This window comes from Triturus cristatus, chromosome 2_2, assembly GCF_964204655.1.
Source record: "Triturus cristatus chromosome 2_2, aTriCri1.1, whole genome shotgun sequence".
Classification (NCBI taxonomy): Eukaryota; Metazoa; Chordata; class Amphibia; order Caudata; family Salamandridae; genus Triturus; species Triturus cristatus.
The window spans coordinates 69,281,499-69,303,726 of NC_140582.1; the positions used below are offsets into that span (position 1 = coordinate 69,281,499).

A 22,228-nucleotide genomic window follows, 5' to 3' on the forward strand; every position below is an offset into this window, starting at 1 on the left:
TGGAAATGCTTTTGTAGACTTTACTCTACATAGACATTTTTGTGTTCAGCGCTTTTTTTTTTCTGAACAACTTGCTGAACCGACCCTCGATGATCTATCACTTCCTCGAGTGACGTCATATGGAAGTGTTTGGCTACTGAGCGTGCGCAGAAAGAGATTAGTGATCCGTCTCCCTGGAAATTGACTATGAGATGTTAACCTGTGGGCATGCTCAGTTGTTCTCAAGCTGGATCGGGTTCCGATTATTAACGATAGGCCAGGGTTGGCTGCGCTTGGAGCTGTTTAACTTTTTGAGTTCTGTTTAAGGCAGAACTCCCACGCTTCTCTGCACTCTTTCCTCTGAGTGCTAACCTGTTTCTAGGAAACGAGCTGTGTTTGTGTCTGTCCTGACCTGGGCATTACCCTTTCTTTGGCCCCCCCAGGGAAAAGGGACTTGGTGTCTGGTTAGTTTCCCTCGTCCTTGCACAGCTCCTGTTAAAGGCACTAAAACGTCAGACAGAAACTACAGTGGAAATTAGAAATGACCCAGCAGTATTCCGATAAGGTAAGCAGTATTAATAATCACTGTTTTCTCAATGAGAAAAGTCACTGTACACATGAGAAACCCCTTTGAGTAGTAATGTTTTTAACACTGAATGCTATTCCATTAATGCATAGTAAATACATTGTCTATCATGGTTTTGCAGAAGAGGCGGCTTTACCTTTGACAGTGTAATAATGACTGCATGGTTTCTAGCTTTATGCTGTTTACTTGCCTCTAGTCCGGCTTTGGTAAACCATGTGTCCCGTTTGATATCCCCCACGAGTGTCAGAAAGTTGACCCTTGCTTTAATAAACGCCCCATTGTTGTGGAAAACTGTTTTATAATGTTGTTATTTGAATTCAATTGATACAGTAACCTCAAGTAGTGTCAAAAGTACTGTTGTATAGAAAAAAGTGCATTTTTACTGTATTGTTGTACTTTTGACATTATGTCTAAAATAAACCAATTGTTCCCTTTTTCTGTTCTCATAATTTCTTAATGTGTATATTGAAAAGTTTGAACCTCCAATAGGAACTGGTGTTTGGGCTATAGGGAACAGCACAGACCACTGACACAGCTTTAATGAAGCAGTGTGCATCACAACTCCTCAGGTATTTCCCTCGGCAACTGTCTTACAAAACTATGAACCTCACTATACATCATTCAGTGCCTATCACATTGGCCTACGCCCCCACCCCTAGTATTCCCCCACAACTTAGCTGCTTGTTCGTATAGATCTACAGTACATCCTGAACTAACTTAATTCTTTAAACTGTACACCTTTAACTTTCTGACTTCTGCAAGCATCTGCATACTACCTACCCCCTCTCTTTCAATCCGCCTAACCAACCCAGCAACAATAAAACTGCATTAAACCATGAAAACCTCTCATTCAACCGTCCCCCAGAAAAACTCCTCTGTATAGTTTTTATGTCCTCCCTGTTAACCCCACTGAAACCAAAGCACCGACCACCTCAGCCCACCTTCTCGCAAGGCCACTGACAATGCCTCTCTCTATTGCATCAAATAAAAATCCATCCCTAAAACTGGCAGGTGTACGCTATCTCCCCAGGAAAACTGCGCCACTTTGAATCTCAATTCTGGGTGCACAACATGACTCATCTCTTTTGCTTTACAAAACTTTTGCATTTCTCTATTCAACGTTGTGAGAAGTTTTCCTGGCATATGCTGGTCACTAGTTATAGTGGCCACCTTGCACCAGTCCAATTCGACTCTTAAGGTGATAGGTTAAAGACAACCTTTAAAGAAATCTATCCTAGTGGTAGCTGTGGAGAGCAGCCTTCAGGCTAAGTCTTGAAGGAGTGTTAAGCTTATTATTTTACCATAGATAACCTCTTGAATAACCAAATGAAAGAGTAGTCCACACAGGTATATATATAAAATATATGTATTTATTCTAGGAATAACCCCACTAGTCTCTTTATGAGGTTAGAGGTGAAGATACAATTCAAACAAGCATTGATAGTTACAATAAATAGCACTGGAATCACAAGGCCCCAGGGGGGTCCAAACCATATATCAAAAAAGTGGTATAAGAACCACGACAATTCTACAGACAATGCCTAGTGCATTTAGGGTCGCTGGCCCCTTGTGAAACCACCCAAGGTAGTGAGGAAGGGGACCCACGGGAGACGCGTGCAGTGACTGAAGTTACTGTCGGGATCTCTATTATAGCCTATGGAGAATGTCTCGGTTTGATTTTACAAGTTTAAAAACACTTCTAGCAGGAGTTCAAGTTCAACACTTTAGAGTTAAGCTTTTCAAGGGCCCACACCCACGAGAGTACCGAGGTACCACTGTTACCTGCCCCAGGGAAGCTGGGTGCATAGGTCGTTTTCGATGTCGGGTCGCGGGCTGATTTTCAATGGCAAAACGTGTAGAACTGCTGCTAGCCACAAGCGTCGTCGTTGTCGTGAAGAATGAAAATGTAGATCTTGTAGAGAGGAACCTGAAAGCAGAGGGTACAGAGTCTGGGTCACGGCACAGTGACCAGAGGGCTCAAGAGAAGGAGCCCTTCAATGTCGGGGTCTTCCAGGTCGAAGAGGTGTAGCTGGGATCGTCAGCCACTGGGTCCAGGAGGCTTCAAGGAAGGCCAGCTTCTGGAGGGCGACTGTCCCACGAAGGATGAGGGTCGCTGCGGCGTTTGTGTCCGGATTGGATCCACTAAGCCTTGGCAACCGCAACCCATGCAAGAAACACAAAGCAGCTACTGGTGCAGATCCACGAGGTCTGAGGGAGGTCTCCAGCAAGGAGACTGAAGAGCAGGCCTGGAGCAACCAGGGGAACTCTTGGAATCGAAGATTGTCCTCCGCTAGGGCCCACAAGTCGAGAGACAAGGGACCGCGGAAGGCCGCAATTTGGCGTGCGTAAAGGTGCACCCACGGGTCGCCGGAGCGGGCTAGGGCGTCGATCTTTGGCACAGATGCTGCAGAGAGGTTGGCTCAATAATGGGCCAAAGCACGACTTCCCCACTCGTCGGGGTCGGGTGCTATGCAATAGGTGGCCGGTGTCCTGGGGTATTGGGGATCTCGGCACCCACGGGGTCCACGGCGCAGAGCTTTGCTGTGCACACTCACTGGCCTCTGGGATTCTTGGAAACCCACCTCAAGGTAGGAAAGAGTCGTCGATGTCCGAAGGAGCAGCGAGGTTCCAATCGGGTCACTTGCAGTGTTTCAGGTGCCTGCCAAGCAGGGGAGTAACTCCTTTACCCCAATGGAGATTTCTTCAGGTAGCTGTGTGGCAGCAAGTCGGAGGTCAAGACTGTGAAGTTCAAGAATAATCTGAGGCTCTGGGGACCCAGTATTCACCTTTATCCAAGGATTAGGGGAGTGTCCAGATCAGGGTCCACCAATGAGAGGTCAGGCGGGAAAGGGTGGTTACACCCTCTCCCCTTTGTGTGTTTCCCGCCAGGGCAGGGGACAGGATGCCCCTAAACCAGTTCCAGGCGGTGTATGCAGAATGTATGCACTGGAGAAGCCTACGTGCAACTCTGACAGGTATCCTATGGTGCACCCACCCAGTTCCAATCCACATAGTCTGTCTGGGGAGGTTGGAACACCTCCCTGCAACAGGATCCCTATTGTCCAGCTGCCGTGGCTGGAGTTCTGCCCAGCAACAGGCAGCCAGAGTCTTGTGGGTGGCGGGTAGCATCCATTTTGTACTTCGCGTGCACTTTTAAATTGGTGTCTAAATTCTGCTGCTTTTCCCATATCGCCCCTCTAGCAGGGGGGAATCATGCCCTCAGCCCCATGGCTGGATTGGGGGTATGATTCCTACGTGTATGACACCAAACACGATATGATTCTGTGTAGCCATTCTCAAGTTATCACGCTATCGCGATAGACTTATAATGCGGTTAAGAGTATATGGTATGGCTACACTACAAACAACCCAGTAATATTTTTACGAAGGTTGCAGAGGGGCCCTACTCAGGTAGGGGTGCCCCCTCACACATATCTCAGCACCCTGCCTTGTAGGATTAGCAAGGCCTGCTCTAGGGGTGACCTATGAGGATATATGTGTTGTAGTAAGTGGGATACAGGGTACCTATATCCCTGTAAGGGGTGCCAGCACCACCTTACCCAGACTACAGTAGTGGTCTGGCAGTGTCATTTGGTATGGCTGTCCCAGGGGTGGCACAATAAGTGTTGCAGCCCCTGGTAGGCATCTGAGGGACCCGTGCCCTGGGTACCTAGGGTACCATCTACAAGGGTCTGGTAGGGTGTCCTCAGTATCCAATTGGAAGGTACCTAGGGTACTCACATCAGTTTAGAGAAGAAGCAGATAGGCTGGGGTCCTGGATAGCAGGGCCACAGCCTGGCTAGTGTCATAAAACAGTCAAAACATCAGCAAAAAGTTGGGGGCAACTATGCAGTCGATGCCACTCTCCTACAAACTTCTTTATGACCTTAATGGTAGCTGGTCTCTACGCTCCTCCAAGCCTCTCCTAGGGATCAACTTTGCCCATATTACATGTGTACTAGCCCACAAGCTTTTAATCTCCTTTAAATCTGCCTTCATTGCTTTTATCAAAAGACACACAATTGATGGACGGAATGCAGAACATAGCAAAACATTCATCCCCAGTCAAGAGATCTGGGTTAAATCCATCATTCTTTTGCTCACCATGCCACCCCAGTTTAGACCTTTTCCTCATCAGCCAGGATAGCTTAAATCCAGTAGCACAGTGAGCGCGGGATCCACGTCTGGGCATACTCGGAGCACTTAGAGCGAGAAAGCAAAAGACACACAATTGATGGACTGTTGCCATGAGGCACAGGGTCAAGACTGATTTACATATGGGTGGGTTCAAACTGGAATGGCATGGTGAGCATATAAACGATGGAATTAGGCCCAGATCTCTCTACTGGGGTGAATGTATGACATTGTTCTACATTCTGTCCATCAATTGTTCTTTTTGCATTTGTCACCCTGAGTGGGACGGGTATGCCCAGACGTGGGTCCCGTGCTCTCCATTCCACTGGAGTCAAGCTATCCTGGCTGATGAGGGGTGAAACCCCGAAACTGGTCCTAGGATGCTTGTTTCCAGTCCAGGGAGGACCTGGCCTGGATGTTCGTGCTGGACTGTTGCCATGAGACACAGGGTCAAGACTGATTTGCATATGGCTGGGTTCAAACTGTAATGGCATGGTGAGCAAAAGAACTATGGGTTTAAGCCCAGATCTCTGTACTGGGGTGAAAGTATGACATTGTTCTGCATTCTGTCCATCAATTGTTCTTTTTGCATTTGTCACCCCGAGTGGGACGGGTATGCCCAGACGTGGGTCCCGTGCTCTCCATGCCACTGGAGTCAAGCTATCCTGGCTGATGAGGGGTGAAACCCCGAAAGTGGTCCTAGGAGGCTTGTTTCCAGTCCAAGGAGGACCTGGCCTGGCAGTTCGGGCTGGACGCTTGCCATGAGGCACAGGGTCAAGACTGATTTGCATATGGCTGGGTTCAAACTGGAATGGCATGGTGAGCAAAAAAACGATGGATTTAGGCCCAGATCTCTGTACTAGGGTGAATGTATGACATTCTTCTGCATTCTGTCCATCAATTGTTCTTTTTGCATTTGTCACCCAGAGTGGGACTGGTATGCCCAGACGTGGGTCCCGTGCTCTCCATGCCACTGGAGTCAAGCTATCCTGGCTGATGAGGGGTGCAACCTCAAAACCAGTCCTCGGATGCTTGTTTCCTGTGCAGGGAAGACCTGGGCTGGCAGTTCGGGCTGGACTGTTGCCATGAGGCACAGGGTCAAGACTGATTTGCATATAAGTCTAGGTTCAAACTGGAATGGCATGATGAGTAACAAAATATGGCATTAGGCCCCGATCTCTGTACTGGGGTGAATGTATGACATTGTTCTGCATTCTGTCCATCAATTGTTCTTTTTGCATTCATTGCTTTTATCAGCACTAACCCCTTCTCTCCCTCCAGATAATTTCCCTCCCAAGTGGAGCGTCAATAGATCTGGACAGCCTTTGACCCCTAACATCCTATTCAACTTAGGTAGCAATGCATGCCATAACATTCCCCCTATCCTTGCTTACGCACTCTCAGCCGATGCTGCCCCAAACCCAAATCTGCCCCATGCCTTCTCTCTTTTGCTTGTCTCTGTGCTCATTTCACATAAGAGTGACCCACAATCCAAACAGTCATCTGCTCGGTCACCGGGCCCTGAACAGAACCTACGGCGAAACAATACAACAATTAGTTCTTATTCGGTGTGGGTGTCCCCTTGCTGAGCATAATCCTTGTAGCAATCCAATGACCACCTCTCCAACCCCATTATTCTGCTTGTGTCCCAACCCAGCCTGCCTACCTCTGTTGCAGTCCCTATTCGAAATGAGTGCATGCATCCCATATTTCTTTGACTGTAATCCTATGGGATTTATATTTCGGCGGGCAGCATATCTGTCACTGTTGTGACAGAGTCACCCGTCCGCCGAGATCTAAATCAGGCACGTAGATCTCTATAGGCCAGATGTACGACCCGTTTGCACATGCAAAAAACTACAGGGCCATGTGCAAACCCTATTTAGCAAGTCACAATTTATTTGCGACTTGCTAAATAGGATTTGCGACTCGCAATTAGGAAGGGGCGTTCCAAGGGCGTCCCTTCCTCATTGTGACTCACTACCCTATGTAAGAATGTTTTGCGACCGCGATTATGGTCGCCAAACATTCGCACTTTACTGCCGTCTTCAAGAGGGTGGTAATGCATTCGTAAATGGAAAGGGGGCCCAGGGGTAACCCTTCTCCTTTGCAAAGGAAGGGGAACATATTTTTAGGGGCATGCAGTAGTCCCAGGGACCACTACCTGCCCTTAAAAAATGAAACAAAAACGTTTCATTAAAAAAAAAATAATAATTAAAAATTGCATCCCGTTTTCCTTTAAGGAAAATGGGCTGTATTAATTTTTTTTTAAAACTGCTTTATTTAAAAGCAGTCCCAGACATGGAGGTATGCTTAGCTCAGCAGGCCACCATACCTTGGAGGGCCAGCCATTCTCAGTGGGGTCGCAAATTGCGAGTGCCTCATGAATATTGATGAGGCATGCAATTTGCGACCACAATGAGAATCGCTAACAGTGTCTCTGACACTGTTGTACATGTCATTTTGTGAGTCGCAAATTGCGAATCGCAATTGAGCGCAGTTTGCGACTCGCAAAATGAACTGGTCGTACATCTGGCCCTATATCCCTGGAGACATGGACAGGAGACTTGTCTGCCTACAGTCTTTTAAAGCAAGAGAATTGGAGGGTCTGGTAAATTGCAAGCTTTTTCTTCAGAAGGGTTCATGAAATATCACCTGCCCCCATCTCAAGTCTTAAGGAAAACAATCCTGTGTCTTTTGTCAAGAAGTAATTAGACAATTTCAAATTAAACACAATTCTGCTTCCGGCAAAATGAATACAAGTCTTTGGACATTTGGTTTCAAGTGGGTCAAATCTTACAGAGGTCCTGTAAGTAAAACCATATGGAACACTGCTTCCCTTAATGAAAAGGTAATCTCCCAGAATAAAAAAAAAAAATTGCAGGAACTACAGTTTTGCCCCCAAAAGGGAGCAAAGGCATTCCTCATGCTCTTGTGAAAGGAACTAGGTAGACTGTCTGTGATTCCGTAGAGCAAAGATATAGATTGGCATTTAGAGGCAATAATGGTAGCTTTTACCTACCATAAATCTTGGAGAGAAACCTCTGTACAGACCACAATTTCCACCCAACTTTTAATTCTGGTGCAGTTGCAAACAGAACTAGACGTGCAATTGTATCACGGTCCAGATCAGTTGAAATTGAATAACTGCTCTGTAGTTCGTAGGATTGGCCTAAAGCCAGTTTATAACTAACAGATTACATTGTTTTATTGGGCCCACTACTTGATACTTGTCAAAAAGAGCTCGTTGCTAACATTTGAAAGTAAATAGTGTGATGTGCCGCTGGTATTGCTTGTTTGCTCTTCTCCAAGTGTGGGACAATCAATGCTGATTTCTGTGACAGATAAAGCAAGCAGTTCAATATAGTAACAGTTACAGATTACCAACAGTAATAAACAAGCATTGAAAATGCAATAGGTCATGCCTTTGATTACGTTAAAGCCATTTGCTTTGCTAATTGTATAGCAAAGGAAATGGCTTTAACTTAATCAAAGGCGAGATCTATTGCATTTTTAATGCTTGTTACTTATGCTACTGGTAGTATATTTTTGGACAAAAAAAATAAAAAAACGAATAAATATTAACATGTGCAATTCCAATAGCTCAAACATTCACTAAGACCTATTGCACTGCAAATGCTTGTTTTCATCTGCCGTCAGGATGAGTTAGATTATGCGCACCCGGCACTCTTTGCCACTGCTCCTGTGGGGGCAGATTGTCATAGAGAACCAAGAGATTTTTTTTTGTGTCCGTCAGTCAGACGGGGAAGGCTCCTAGACAACACAGCCACAGTGAGGGCCAGGTGTAGGGTGAACCAGACGTCCCGAATTTCCATAGACAGTCGCAGTTTTTTTTCTAACTTCTGTCCGAACTTCCAATACTTTAATCAAAATGTGATAAAGCTAGGGTTAGCATGAACACTACAAATAACATGTTGCACATGCGTTCATCCCCATCGGACTCTCTCACATGCAGTGTGATACAAAGAAAGACCTCTACATGCATCGCTGTTGCATTTTCTCACCTCCTGCACCAGGGAAGTGGTACCATCCCAGCTTGGCATGTGCTACAGTTTCTTTTGTGACCTGTGTGCATAGATGTATTTTATTGCATCCAAAGCAAGTGCAATATTTATATAAACCAATGCTGTGCGTGTGGCCGGTAGTTTCACCGGCTCAGCATCTCCACATTGCCCTCGATCACGATACAAAACCTATTTCCTTCACTCTCTAAACCTTTTTCCTTCACACTGCAACTCGTTGCCATAGGTCTTGGCCAAACTGCGTATATTTAAAGTGGACCCCAAAGTTTACATTTATTGTTTAACATGGTATTATGTGAGCTGAATATATTGTTCGGCTTAAAAAGCGGTACACTCGTGAATTATAGATGCACAATTACCCTTTCGTTCGTTTCTCTCTCTCTCTCTCTCTCCCTCTCTCTCTCTCGGGAGCAAAAGGTGTTTAATCAACAGGTGTTTGAGTACACTGGCGCAAGTTCACACTCGAAGAGAAGCCCTTAGCCCATGAGGAAGTGCGAATAGCATGAAACGCGTCGGGCTGGACTTTACATTTGTGGAAGAACTCTGCTTCTGTCACGCTGCTTCCTGCATTGTTGATGGATATATATATATATATATATATATATATATATATATATATATATATATATATATATATATATATATATTGGTTTTGATCTTTAAAGTTTTTATATAGCGCCAACTTGGCCCAAGGGCAATAGAATGCGCTTCGGGAACACCAGATTACATGGTCATATATATATTTTTTAAATATAGGCAGGGAGAAATGACGTGATATGCCGATAATCACAGGTTGTTGAGCCGAAGCCAGGACTTGCACCTGGTTCCAAGGTAACCTGCTTTGGCCTTAGGCCGCCTCTCCTGCCCTGTTGGTTCCTTTCTCCTGCCCTGCACGTGGTTATTGAGTCCCCCTCAACGATACGTGAATTGCGCGCCACCCAGCTGCGCAGCAGGAAGCTGACGACACAGAGAACATATTTTTTTCGTGTAAAATAAAAATACGTAATTGGTCTGTGTATTTTACTCCGATAATGCTTCTACATGGTTCGGTCGACATTAAAAAACAACTCTGACTTTGGCTTCAACGATTTACTCTTGCGTCACTAAACCTCACTCATCGCATCATTTCACTGCAACACACACTGACCGTTCTACATTCATCCTTCCATTCATCCATGCAGGACCCCACCCATGGATTCCATAAGTCCAATGCTTCATGCTTTTTTAATTTTCGCACTTTTATGTGTGCTGCTTTTGTTTATTCTGATATCGACGTGAAACTGTTATGGAAGAGTCTATTGCATCTATGATAATCGGATTGCGATGAGATGTGTTTAGCCTCGAGGTAGCCGAGACTCCCACCTGACCGCTGTTGGCCTAAACAAACCATTGTTTTGCATGAATTGTGCATATCTTGAGAGGGATAAACGTAATGCTTTTTCCTCCCAAAACGACTTTGCCTGAAAACAAACCCACCTTTTATTTCCTCTTTTCGGAAGCCTTAAGTGTCCTCCCCTTTTATTCTCCCTCGCCCGCACCAGAAAAGGCAATTGACAAAACAAAACAGATTATGAGATTAGCGCCAGGCATTTGTGCATATTAATGCCAGCGGAGGGCATCTAATGGGCAAACTTTGTTGATGGATATTAGCGGTACCGCCTGAACCGAGAGATGAGCCCAGCTGCTTTGCGCAGTCCGGCTGCTACGCCAAGCGACGTGGCAGCTCACGGACGAAGATGCAACATGGAGGATTAACACGGATGGGTGACAACAGTGGGGTGTTCTTCCCCAACCGACTGAGGTTTTATTTTCAGACATTTGGAGGTGACTAACGCCGACTCACATGAGGTATCAAACTTAGGCACCACGAGTACCAGCGGGCCACGGGGGTGGCCACGCCCACCTGGGCGGAGCAAAAGATGTTTAATCAACAGGTGCTTGAGTACACTGGCGCAAGTTCACACTCGAAAAGAAGCCCTTAGCCCATGAGGAAGTGCGAATAGCATGAAACGCGTCGGGCTGGATTTTACATTTGTGGAAGAACTCTGCTTCTGTCACGCTGCTTCCTGCATGAAATAAATTTGCTGAATACTTACTCTTCGTCGAGGCTGTCTCATTCCAGGCAAACTTTGTTGATGGAGATTAGCGGTACCGCCTGAACCGCGAGATGAACCCAGCTGCTTTGCGCAGTCCGGCTGCTACGCCAAGCGACGTGGCAGCTCACGGACGAAGATGCAACATGGAGGATTAACACGGATGGGTGACAACAGTGGGGTGTTCTTCCCCAACCCACTGAGGTTTTATTTTCAGACATTTGGAGGTGACTAACGCCGACTCACATGAGGTATCAAACTTAGGCACCACGAGTACCAGCGGGCCACGGGGTGGCCACGCCCACCTGGGCGGAGCAAAAGATGTTTAATCAACAGGTGCTTGAGTACACTGGTGCAAGTTCACACTCGAAGAGAAGCCCTTAGCCCATGAGGAAGTGCGAATAGCATGAAACGCGTCGGGCTGGACTTTACATTTGTGGAAGAACTCTGCTTCTGTCACGCTGCTTCCTGCATGAAATAAATTTGCTGAATACTTACTCTTCGTCGAGGCTGTCTCATTCCAGGCAAACTTTGTTGATGGATATTAGCGGTACCGCCTGAACCGCGAGATGAGCCCAGCTGCTTTGCGCAGTCCGGCTGCTACGCCAAGCGACGTGGCAGCTCACGGACGAAGATGCAACATGGAGGATTAACACGGATGGGTGACAACAGTGGGGTGTTCTTCCCCAACCCTCTGAGGTTTTATTTTCAGACATTTGGAGGTGACTAACGCCGACTCACATGAGGTATCAAACTTAGGCACCACGAGTACCAGCGGGCCACGGGGGTAGCCACGCCCACCTGGGCGGAGCAAAAGATGTTTAATCAACAGGTGCTTGAGTACACTGGCGCAAGTTCACACTCGAAGAGAAGCCCTTAGCCCATGAGGAAGTGTGAATAGCATGAAACGCGTCGGGCTGGACTTTACATTTGTGGAAGAACTCTGCTTCTGTCACGCTGCTTCCTGCATGAAATAAATTTGCTGAATACTTACTCTTCGTCGAGGCTGTCTCATTCCAGGCAAACTTTGTTGATGGATATGGATATATATATATATATATATATATATATATATATATATATATATATATATATATATATATATATATATATATATATATATATATATATATATATATATATATATATATATATATATATATATATATATATATATATATATATATATATATATATATATATATATATATATATATATATATATATATATATATATATATATATATATATTGGTTTTGATCTTTAAAGTTTTTATATAGCGCCAACTTGGCCCAAGGGCAATAGAATGCGCTTCGGGAACACCAGATTACATGGTCATATATATATTTTTTAAATATAGGCAGGGAGAGATGACGTGATATGCCGATAATCACAGGTTGTTGAGCCGAAGCCAGGACTTGCACCTGGTTCCAAGGTAACCTGCTTTGGCCTTAGGCCGCCTCTCCTGCCCTGTTGGTTCCTTTCTCCTGCCCTGCACGTGGTTATTGAGTCCCCCGCAACGATACGTGAATTGCGCGCCACCCAGCTGCGCAGCAGGAAGCTGACGACACAGGGAACATATTTTTTTCGTGTAAAATAAAAATACGTAATTGGTCTGTGTATTTTACTCCGATAATGCTTCTGCATGGTTCGGTCGACATTAAAAAACAACTCGGACTTTGGCTTCAACGATTTACTCTTGCCTCACCAAACCTCACTCATCGCATCATTTCACTGCAACACACACTGACCGTTCTACATTCATCCTTCCATTCATCCATGCAGGACCCCACCCATGGATTCCATAAGTCCAATACTTCATGCTTTTTTAATTTTCGCACTTTTATGTGTGCTGGTTTTGTTTATTCTGATATCGACGTGAAACTGTTATGGAGGAGTCTATTGCATCTATGATAATCGGATTGCGATGAGATGTGTTTAGCCTCGAGGTAGCCGAGACTCCCACCTGACCGCTGTTGGCCTAAACAAACCATTGTTTTGCATGAATTGTGCATATCTTGAGAGGGATAAACGTAATGCTTTTTCCTCCCAAAACGACTTTGCCTGAAAACAAACTCACCTTTTGTTTCCTCGTTTCGGAAGCCTTAAGTGTCCTCCCCTTTTATTCTCCCTCGCCCGCGCCAGAAAAGGCAATTGACAAAACAAAACAGATTATGAGATTAGCGCCAGGCATTTGTGCATATTAATGCCAGCGGAGGGCATCTAATGGGTTTGTAATTGCAGAGCCTATTTGGGACGGTGGGGTGGAAACTGCAGCCTTTCAGGACCCCCCGCGAGGTTTTCACTTCGGAACTTGGAGTAAAAGTGAAAAAAGTAATTACGAGGCCAGCACCATTTAAATGTAAAACCTCTGGTCTTTATTTAAGGTCTGCCATTTTAACAAGCGCTCGCCATTGCGGGAAGGCAGCCGCTGTTTATTTTTGCAGCGCGCTTTCACTTTAAGTGAAAGCGCGATGCAAAAATAAAGATGCGCGGCGCCCTGTCTCCTTTTGGCACGGCCCATCCGGACTGGATCTCACGGCTTGTTTATATAACAGGCCTCCTTGAGATAAGAAACTGCTTCACGACAGCCGTGAAGCAGGCGATGAAACCGGATGGCCAGACCAAAAGGCGAAAGGGCGGCAACGCAAACAGCTAATTTCCGATGGCAGGCCACCGTTTAGCATAAACGGTGACGCCAGCCAATGGAAATGAGGGGCGGGGCTTCAAGCCCCCTTCTGAAATCCCTCTCTCACAAAATTTCTATCCGAGGCAAGCAGCGCTTTGCGAGACCTAAAAATGGATCACGTAAAAGCAGATCAGGATTAGAAATATCAATTAGTATGCAGATGAAAAACAGCTGCCGTTTGACTTCTGCAGGGCTAGTGCTATTTTAACATATGAAAAGCGTCCATTAGAGAATGCACACTGGCATAGATATCATCAAATGGGTTGACCACTTTCAACTTTGTGCTTTTGTGCTGTCATTGGAAAATTACGTGTTTTAAAACAATCAAAGGACCGAAGTAAATAGCCTAGCTCCCTCAAGAATAAAGGGTACATAATGTCCTGACAGAACGTGGTGGTCACCCTAGGGACAGATGGAAAAAGTCAAAGATGTCTGCTTAAAATCGAATTCCTTAAGCAGCGATTGAGGCTGGCTGGCAAACAGCCTGAACGTTGTCCCTCTCAGGCAACTATTTCTGAGAGATCTGGGCTTGTTGTCCCAACAATTCACATTGCTTCTGAAACATGTTCCATTTCTAAATTGTTTGATAACCAAGAAATGCTGACTATTTGTTAAGTCAAACAATGCTGTATGTCTTCAAATTTTGGTGACTTACTGAGGTCTGAATGAATGATTTCTGGGATTTTTTTTTACTCCAGCCGCAAAAAGCTAAAATATACCCACTTCTGGAGACCTATCATTTTTTGTTTTTATTTCCTCAGTTGACTTGCATAGTTCAGATTGCCTGAGTTGGTTTAAAGTTAGCTGCTGCAACCAGTTCAGACTCCAGTCATTTCATTCTGTGTAATACACATATTATTGCTGGCAGGAGAAAGAAAAAAGAAGCACCCCTTACTCGTATGAATGTACTCAAAGCCTAGCATAATGCTTATTCAGTAATAGATACTTGAGATTTTAACACCGACTTGTTCTGGGGTGGTGATGAAGAAGACTTAGCAGCTGCAGATGTCAAGTGCTTTGCTATCTGTCCATGTCATTGCCCACCCAGCATCAGGACAAAACTGGCAAAACCACAATAAAGTCACTACACAGTTTGGGATTAACTGTGCTCAATGGCTGATTCTCCAGTTAATTTCTCTTGCGTTTCTTTCATATTTCCATCAAAAAAATAGCAGTTATCAACGATACATTTTTTTTATAACCTTTATTTTTTATTTTGCAATAAGAACACACATGAGTCCACTTGGTCCAGCGAGAGGGCAGCGAGCGACCAACAGCAGCAGCTCACACAGAGAAAGAGACAACAGGACAGTCGACTTCCAGTCATACATAGTTTCAAAACTAGAGGCCTGGGGTTTATTCCCTCAGGGTATGCCCCATTAATCCTGTTCTGATCCACTGCAGGCCACCTCTGAGTCATTCTGTTTTCTCTCAGCTCCCTACAGAGCACTCTCCATGTCATGAGATCCTCAGCCAGTTTCTCGTCCCTCCTACTAGCCTTCATGTATACCTCCTCAGCAATCGACATTCTCGTACATCTCTCCACCAATCAGTCATCAAAGAGGAGCTCCCACCCATCCACACACTGGCAAACCTACGTCTCGCTAGGACCACGAGTAATTGCAGCAATTTGTAGGCCATCTTGTGAGTTTTAGGCCTTGGAACCTGCCCCAGTAGGCAGTGGAGTGGGGTGGCCTCGATCTGAAGGCCGGTCCCTCCCCTCACCCGCTCCACCACTAGCGTCCAGATTGGTGCACCTCGGGGCACCAGCAGGCTTAGTGCAAAAAGTCCACCCACTCCACACCTAGGACAGGCATCATTATGGTCCGGGTCGTTGCGGCACAGTCTCCCCTGGGTCATATAGATGCGGTGCAGATAATTAAAGTGTACTAATTTAAAATGATCATTACAGGATACTTTGTGGGTCAGGGCGCACGCAGCCTTCCAATCCTGTCCTCCATGGGAGCCAACAGGTCTGGATCCTAAACGGCTCGTGCCCTGGCGGAGAGAGGCCACAGCCTCGGAACTCATGGCTCTGTACAGTAAGGAGATCAATCGGCATCCACTGCCACACGTGAGTATAATGTCCAGAGTTTGAGTCGTCTGTGAAGCATTGGGGAACGTGAGCCATGCCTCCCTTGCTAGTTTCATGATGCCCACATACTGAAGGTATTGGCCCTGATCCAGTCCAACCGCCTCACACACCTGTTTGTGAGAAATAAAGGTCTCATTCTGGTACCAGTCTGCCAGAACCTGATAGCCCACTCCAGGCTTGGAATGACATGTTCACTTTCATCTTTTGTACCGGGGCCAGGGACCACACACTCAGTTCCTGTTGGAACGGTGCATGCCTAAGAACGTGATCCACAAATGCTTGCCACACAGTCGCGGTCTGCCTGGCCACCTATGGCAAGACACCTGCAGCATCCGTCCCCTCCATCAGGACGGCCGAAAGCCTCTCCAGTTGGGCTCTGCTTCCAAACAAGGGCTTTTCCCAGTTGTCTCCCTCATCAAGGCATTGAGCCGTGTGCTGTAGGTGCGCTGCACAGTAATACAAGTCCGATCTGGGGGCTTCTAGGCCCCCATCCTCATAACGCCTCATTAAGCCCTGCATGGCATCCTGCTGCAACGACTCGCCCAGTAGAGGGCCACCAGTAGGGAGCTCAGCTGCTTTAACACCCTCATGGGGGTGCTGCACAGTGAGTTTTGGAGCACATTTAAGCTGCGCTTGAGGACAACAATCTTGGCCACCGCTACTCGTCCCATGAGAGATAGCGTTAAGGTGTTCCAGAAAGCCACTGACCGCTTCAAGGAGTCGGGCACCCCAATCACATTCAGTTGTGGGTTCGCAAAGGCAACCTGTATGCCAAGGTATTGGAAGTGTCCAGTCTCCCAACACAGACCCAAGTCCTCCGGTGGCAGCGCTGCCATACTGGCCAAAGAGAAGAGCAAGACTTGCGCCTATTCAGGCGTAGGCCAGAGTAGTCGGTGAACTCGTCCAGTAGCTGCAGTAATTAAGGGACCGCCACACGGGGAGATGTGATGTAGAACAAAGCATCGTCAGCATACAACAATATTAGATGGGAGCTTTCCCAAATGCGGATCCTCCACTGCTCGAGTTCACGTCAGGCCCACACCGCCATGGGCTCGATGGCCAGGGCAAACAGTTAGGGCGACAGTAGGCAGCCCTGTTGCGTCCCGCTCTCTAGCATCCATTTCTCTGACTGACTCTTCCCCACTTGGACCGAATACAGGGCTCCGTGTAAAGGAGTTGTACCCACCAACGGAAGTGTGGGCCAAAGCCTGTCGCCCTCAGCTTCTCCTGAAGATAGCCCCAATCCACAGTGTCAAACACCTTCTCGTGGTCGATGGACACCAGCGCCAATTCTTCTTTACTGGCCTGTACTCCGTGCATAAAATGCAATAGATGCCGTAGATTTATGCCTGTGTTGCGGCCGCTGCTAAACCCACACTGGTCCTCATGTATAAGGTGTGGCATGTGAGGGGCCAGTCACCTCGCAAATGCCTTACATAAAATGTTAACATTAGAATTGATCATGGTAAGCGGACGGTACGCCGCCTGGTCCCGTTCGTCCCCCCCCCCCCCGGCCCCCCCTGCTTCAAGAGCATGCAAATATCCCCTTCCTGTAGAGACAGAGGCAGGGCACCCTGCTCGAACGCCTACTTGCAGCAACGGCTGTCCAACTGATCTGAGTAGGCTTGGTAATATTCGGTCGGGAACCCATCCCCCCTGGGCGCCTTGGCCCTGGGCAACTCATGAAGTGCCTCCAGCAGTTTCAGTCGTTAGTCATGCCTCCAGCTCCTCCTTGGCTGCCTATGGGAGGCGCGTCAGTCGCAGCCCCCTTAAATAAGGGACAAAGCGGTCAGCCCGAACTGACAGGTCTGCAGCATACACCCTCTGCAGGTGCTGCTTAAACACTTCCAGTATCCCTGTTCTAGAATATTCTACTCTCGGGTATAATGTCCGCAATTGGACCCAATATCTGCAACGGCCTGGCCGGGTCCAGTGTCACATCCGTTAGCTGCAGGTCAGGTTGTCCAGGACTCGTGGAGGGGGCCAGCTGCAATGATCCGCCAAACCCCACAGTGACCCTGTGGTCGCCCAACGGGGTCTGGTCCCAGGAAGGTGTAAGCTCTGACTTGACGCTGGGAATCTTTTTTGGTGCGGGACCCCATCTTCGCTTCAGGCCACGCTGTTCTCGTGGAGGAAGTTCCTCCCCTGAATCGCCAACAATTCCCTGACCTCGCCGGGAGATTCGAAGAAGTGAGCCTTGCCTTGCGACAGGACTTTCAATTTGGCCGGGTAAAGGAGCATATATTGCAACTGTAGAGCATGTTACTTTTGCTTAACCGCCTGAAAGGATTTCCTTTGCTCCTGAACCCATCTGGTATAATCTGGGGAAATAGAGATTTTGTTATTTTTAAAGTGAAGTTCTGCAAGGCTGCCCGGGGGGGTTGCTCTGCAGCCCCCCTAAAAGGGCGGCTGCCATAGTGCCACAGGAAGGCACTGGAGGCACCGGTCTAGTCCCTGGGCCACGGCCAAGGAGGAAGTCCGGCTGACCAACTTCCGGGAAAGGGGGAGGGGACAAGGGTATTTAGGCTGTCCCCTCGCGATGTTCGCCCTCTTGTCCCTCTGTGACTGTGAGTCCTGGTGTGACGCTTTGAGTTCTAGTCCTGCTTGCTGCAGGGCCGGATGAGGGTTGATTCATAATTGGTTGCGATGGATGAGGAGGCAGACCCCTGCAGCCACTCTGCTAAGCTATGTTACTGGCGAATTTTTGACCTAAGGCAGAAGCGGGCGCTTCTAGAGCAGGGCCAGAATGATTAGGCCAGTCAGCATGACTAAGGTCTTTTCGGCACTGGCAGAATGGTGAAGGCTGCTAAGTAGTGACATTACAGAACATAGATTTGTCAACATTCTTCAAGGAAATGATTATTAGCAGGAAGGTATTGAACCATGGTGAGCAATTGGTTGTGGGTTCGTGCTCGACAGGAGTAAGGGAATGGCATTTTGTTCCATCAGGCTACGTGTACCGTCGATAGCACCAGCAGCTGTAAAGCTTCTATCTTCGCACGGGACTGGGGCTGGCATTGTCATCAAACTTTGCAGCCAGACACTGAATAGGCAAAGACATACTTGCGATGGTGCAACGGGCACTCAGCAGTAGAGTCTGCTGAGTGTCATCATACTGTGGTATACCGTTAGGACAAAACGTAAGGTTGTGGCTACACACGAACAGGCACTTTAGGGCAGCTGGGGCGGGAGTGTGCAAGTGCCAAGAGGGTGCAGGTTGCCTGGTTAGGGCTGCTTGTTGGGAGGGAGCACTAATACGGATAGCCACAAGAGCACCTTTGCATTCATAGAAGGCTATATTGATACTTTATGGCATGGTGCCAGTTGCTTCAGTTATGCGCATGTTCCATGGCAGCTGTCAGGAACATTCAGAATGCAATTTGGTGGTTAGCCTGTTGTCATGCTTTTCAGAGGTGTTTTAGCTCAGGCATGGCCACGCATGGGTTAGAGGCCGGTGGTCTGCCCTGGGATTCCTGTTAATAGGCAGGTGAAGCAGCAGAACTTAGAGGGGCTTGGGTCTGACCTCTGGTTACAAGGGCAGAGCCTGGTAAGCTCACTTAGTAGCCTGTCCTTGAGTTCGATGAAACAGGTACCATTGATGTGAGTAACGGTAACGGGTAACTTCTCCCGCCCTGCAGCCTTGGCTGGCAGCTAGGCAGGTGGGGAAGTTGTCTTCCCACTAGGGCGATATGGTCCATAGGATTGGGGGACCATAGGCATGGATCTTTTCCTTCTGGACCTAGGGGAAGCCTTGGCAGCAGCAGGTTTTAAGTAAATAGGTCTACCTTGGTGGGGGGCCCTGGTAGTGACGGTGGCCACTCCCAAGGCTGTGGAGGAGTTACAGGGCGATCCAGAGTCTGCAGATACCAAGGGGTACTTCATGCAGCAGCACAGCGTGGTGCTAAGCCAGGATACCCAGGGATGTCTTAGCGTTGTCCCCTGGAAGAACTACGGCGCCCCGGTAGTCCTACGGGCGGTTGTGGGTCTGAGCAACCGCGGGCTGCCATAATACGCTCCGCCCACCTCTTTCGGGGGGGGGGGCGTGAGTAAGCAAGTGGACTGGTGGTCCACGGATGGGAGGGGTGGCCCCTCCCAAGATTTGGTATGCACCAATTGGCGACTGCCACGGTGTAATTTAGGCTTATCAGACGGGCAGGCGGCATAGGGGTTGGCCTGCCCTGGGATCGCCCGTAAGATAACCCACCATGTTTGCATATTGGTTATGCTAATAAATCTGCAGCAATATTTCTCCACTTACAAAAGTGTTGTGTGGTTTAATGATGTATTATGTGTGATATGTGACTACAGTTGCCGATATTGACACTATGCAAGGCTGCCCGGGGGGGTTGCGCAGCAGCCCCCCTAAAAGGGCGGCGCCTTAGTGCCACAGGTAGGCACTGGAGGCACCGGTCTAGTCCCTAGGCCACGGCCAGGGAGGAAGTCCGGCTGACCCACTTCCGGGAAAGGGGGAGGGGACAAGGGTATTTAGGCTGTCCCCTCGCGATGTTCGCCCTCTTGTCCCTCGACGTCTCGCCTTGCCCCTCGACGTCTCGCCTTGCCCACCCCTCCGCTTACCCGGCAGCCGGATGTACAAGGAGTGAGGGGGGTTAGTTTTTCTAACATGTTATTTTGTGTTGCAGGAGGAGTTACAGGGCGATCCAGAGTCTGCAGATACCAAGGGGTACTTCATGCAGCAGCACAGCGTGGTGCTAAGCCAGGATACCCAGGGATGTCTTAGCGTTGTCCCCTGGAAGAACTACGGTGCCCCGGTAGTCCTACGGGCGGTTGTGGGTCTGAGCAACCGGGGGCTGCCATAATACGCTCCGCCCACCTCTTTCGGGGGGGGGCGTGAGTAAGCAAGTGGACTGGTGGTCCACGGATGGGAGGGGTGGCCCCTCCCAAGATTTGGTATGCACCAATTGGCGACTGTCACGGTGTAATTTAGGCTTATCAGACGGGCAGGCGGCATAGGGGTTGGCCTGCCCTGGGATCGCCCGTATGATAACCCACCATGTTTGCATATTGGTTATGCTAATAAACCTGCAGCAATATTTCTCCACTTACAAAAGTGTTGTGTGGTTTATTGATGTATTATGTGTGTTATGTGACTACAGTTGCCGATATTGGCACTATGTACATTCCTTCGCTGCCCACAGAATGCAGCCTGTCGCGGTTGTTCAGCACTTTCTCTATTAATGCTCACGATAGAGCTTGGGGGGGCGGCACCAGGGCCCTCTGGGCTCTCTCTATAACGGACAGATCTGATAGTCCCCAGGAGCACAACTGGGTGAGGACTCTTCAAGAATTGTTCAGCTACAGCACAAAACCCTCCCTACTAGCACCAGGCAGGCAAGTTGGAACACCAGGGGGGTTCAAGAATATCCTCTCCGCATGAGGTTGAACAGTCCATACAGCTGGGGCCAATGTTGTAACACCCACATGCACTCTGGGCCAGGCTCTGTGTTCCTGCAGGGGTTAGGGTGTACAGTCCCAAATACTCAGTCAGACCACCGGCCTTAGGCCCGACGAGTCCCTCCTTCCCGGGACAGCCCCAATGGATCAGGCCATTGGAAAGGAGTCTGTTCAGTAATGGTACATGCGGGACGCCGCCCTGCCCACCAGAAATGCGCAGGGACCAAACATGCAGGGAAACAGAAAGGCCACCACCGGGAGCGTCCTGCAACCTCGTGCCCAGCACAGCGACCGGGGCGTCCCTCACCGAGCGCCGCTCTGTGCAGCAGTCACGGCGTGCAGCCCCGAGCTGCTGCGAAGCAGCACAGGCGGAGAGGAGCTCCCACCAAGCCTCCGCTAGCCCCAGGCAGAAGGGACCGCGATTCCGGTGAAGGAGAGTTCTCACGGGTAGAGGTGGCAGCCCTTGCCCCTAACAAGGCCAAGCCACAGGCGGCAGGGTAGACACCCACGCCGGGGCCGCCGCCACACATCTGTCAGGGCCAGCCTGCCCACTCGAAGCCCCCGATTTCAGTCTGCAGCTCTGCTCTAAGGAGGGAGCTCATCCAATCGGCAGTCCCGGATCCGTGCCCTGGGTCGCCTCCACCAGTGAGGGCAATAGCCGCAATCCGCCTTGGGGCCCCTGCGCACAGGCCAGGTGTTGCTGCAGACCAGCACCGCCCAGCAGTCTGCGGTGCAAATTGAATAATCCCAGGCTCTGGAGGCCTCCCTCCCCCCCAGGGCGGCTCCGCGCAGGCAGGTCGGCTGCGGTCATTTACAGGGCGATCTTCGGATAAATCAGCAGGATTAGTCAGGATCTTAGGGCGGCCCAATGGCGAGCTCGAGAGCTCATGTCCTGTTGGCCATTTTGCTTGGCCACGCCCCGTTATCGACTATACATATCTATCGGTAGAGGTCTTACACTTAGTTTCTGTCTTTGAAATTATGACATTTGCTGGCAGTGACCATTTCCTGCAGCATGCTTTCATCCCTCGTGCTCACTCATGCAGTACATTTAAGAAGTGGGTTGCCAAACCCTGTGAAATAACCAAAAGTGGGAGCATTAAAAGGGACCTCTACAAATGCGCTTTTCCACACATTGGCCAAGACAAAATGGATAATTTGTACCCTCTAACACATATTCATAGCTAACTCTTTAGG

The 22,228-nt window shown here is 48.4% G+C and overlaps 1 protein-coding gene across 1 annotated transcript in view; it reads left to right on the top strand.

Annotated features, from left to right (window-relative positions):
- Positions 1-211: 211 nt before the first annotated feature.
- LOC146861863 (uncharacterized) overlaps positions 212-22,228 on the top strand; it is a 136,758-nt gene continuing 114,741 nt past the window's right edge. Inside the window, exon 1 of the mRNA XM_085641033.1 lies at positions 212-544. Coding sequence (XP_085497159.1) covers positions 521-544 — 24 coding nt within the window. The 5' untranslated portion in view covers positions 212-520. The remainder of the gene's footprint in view (positions 545-22,228) is intronic.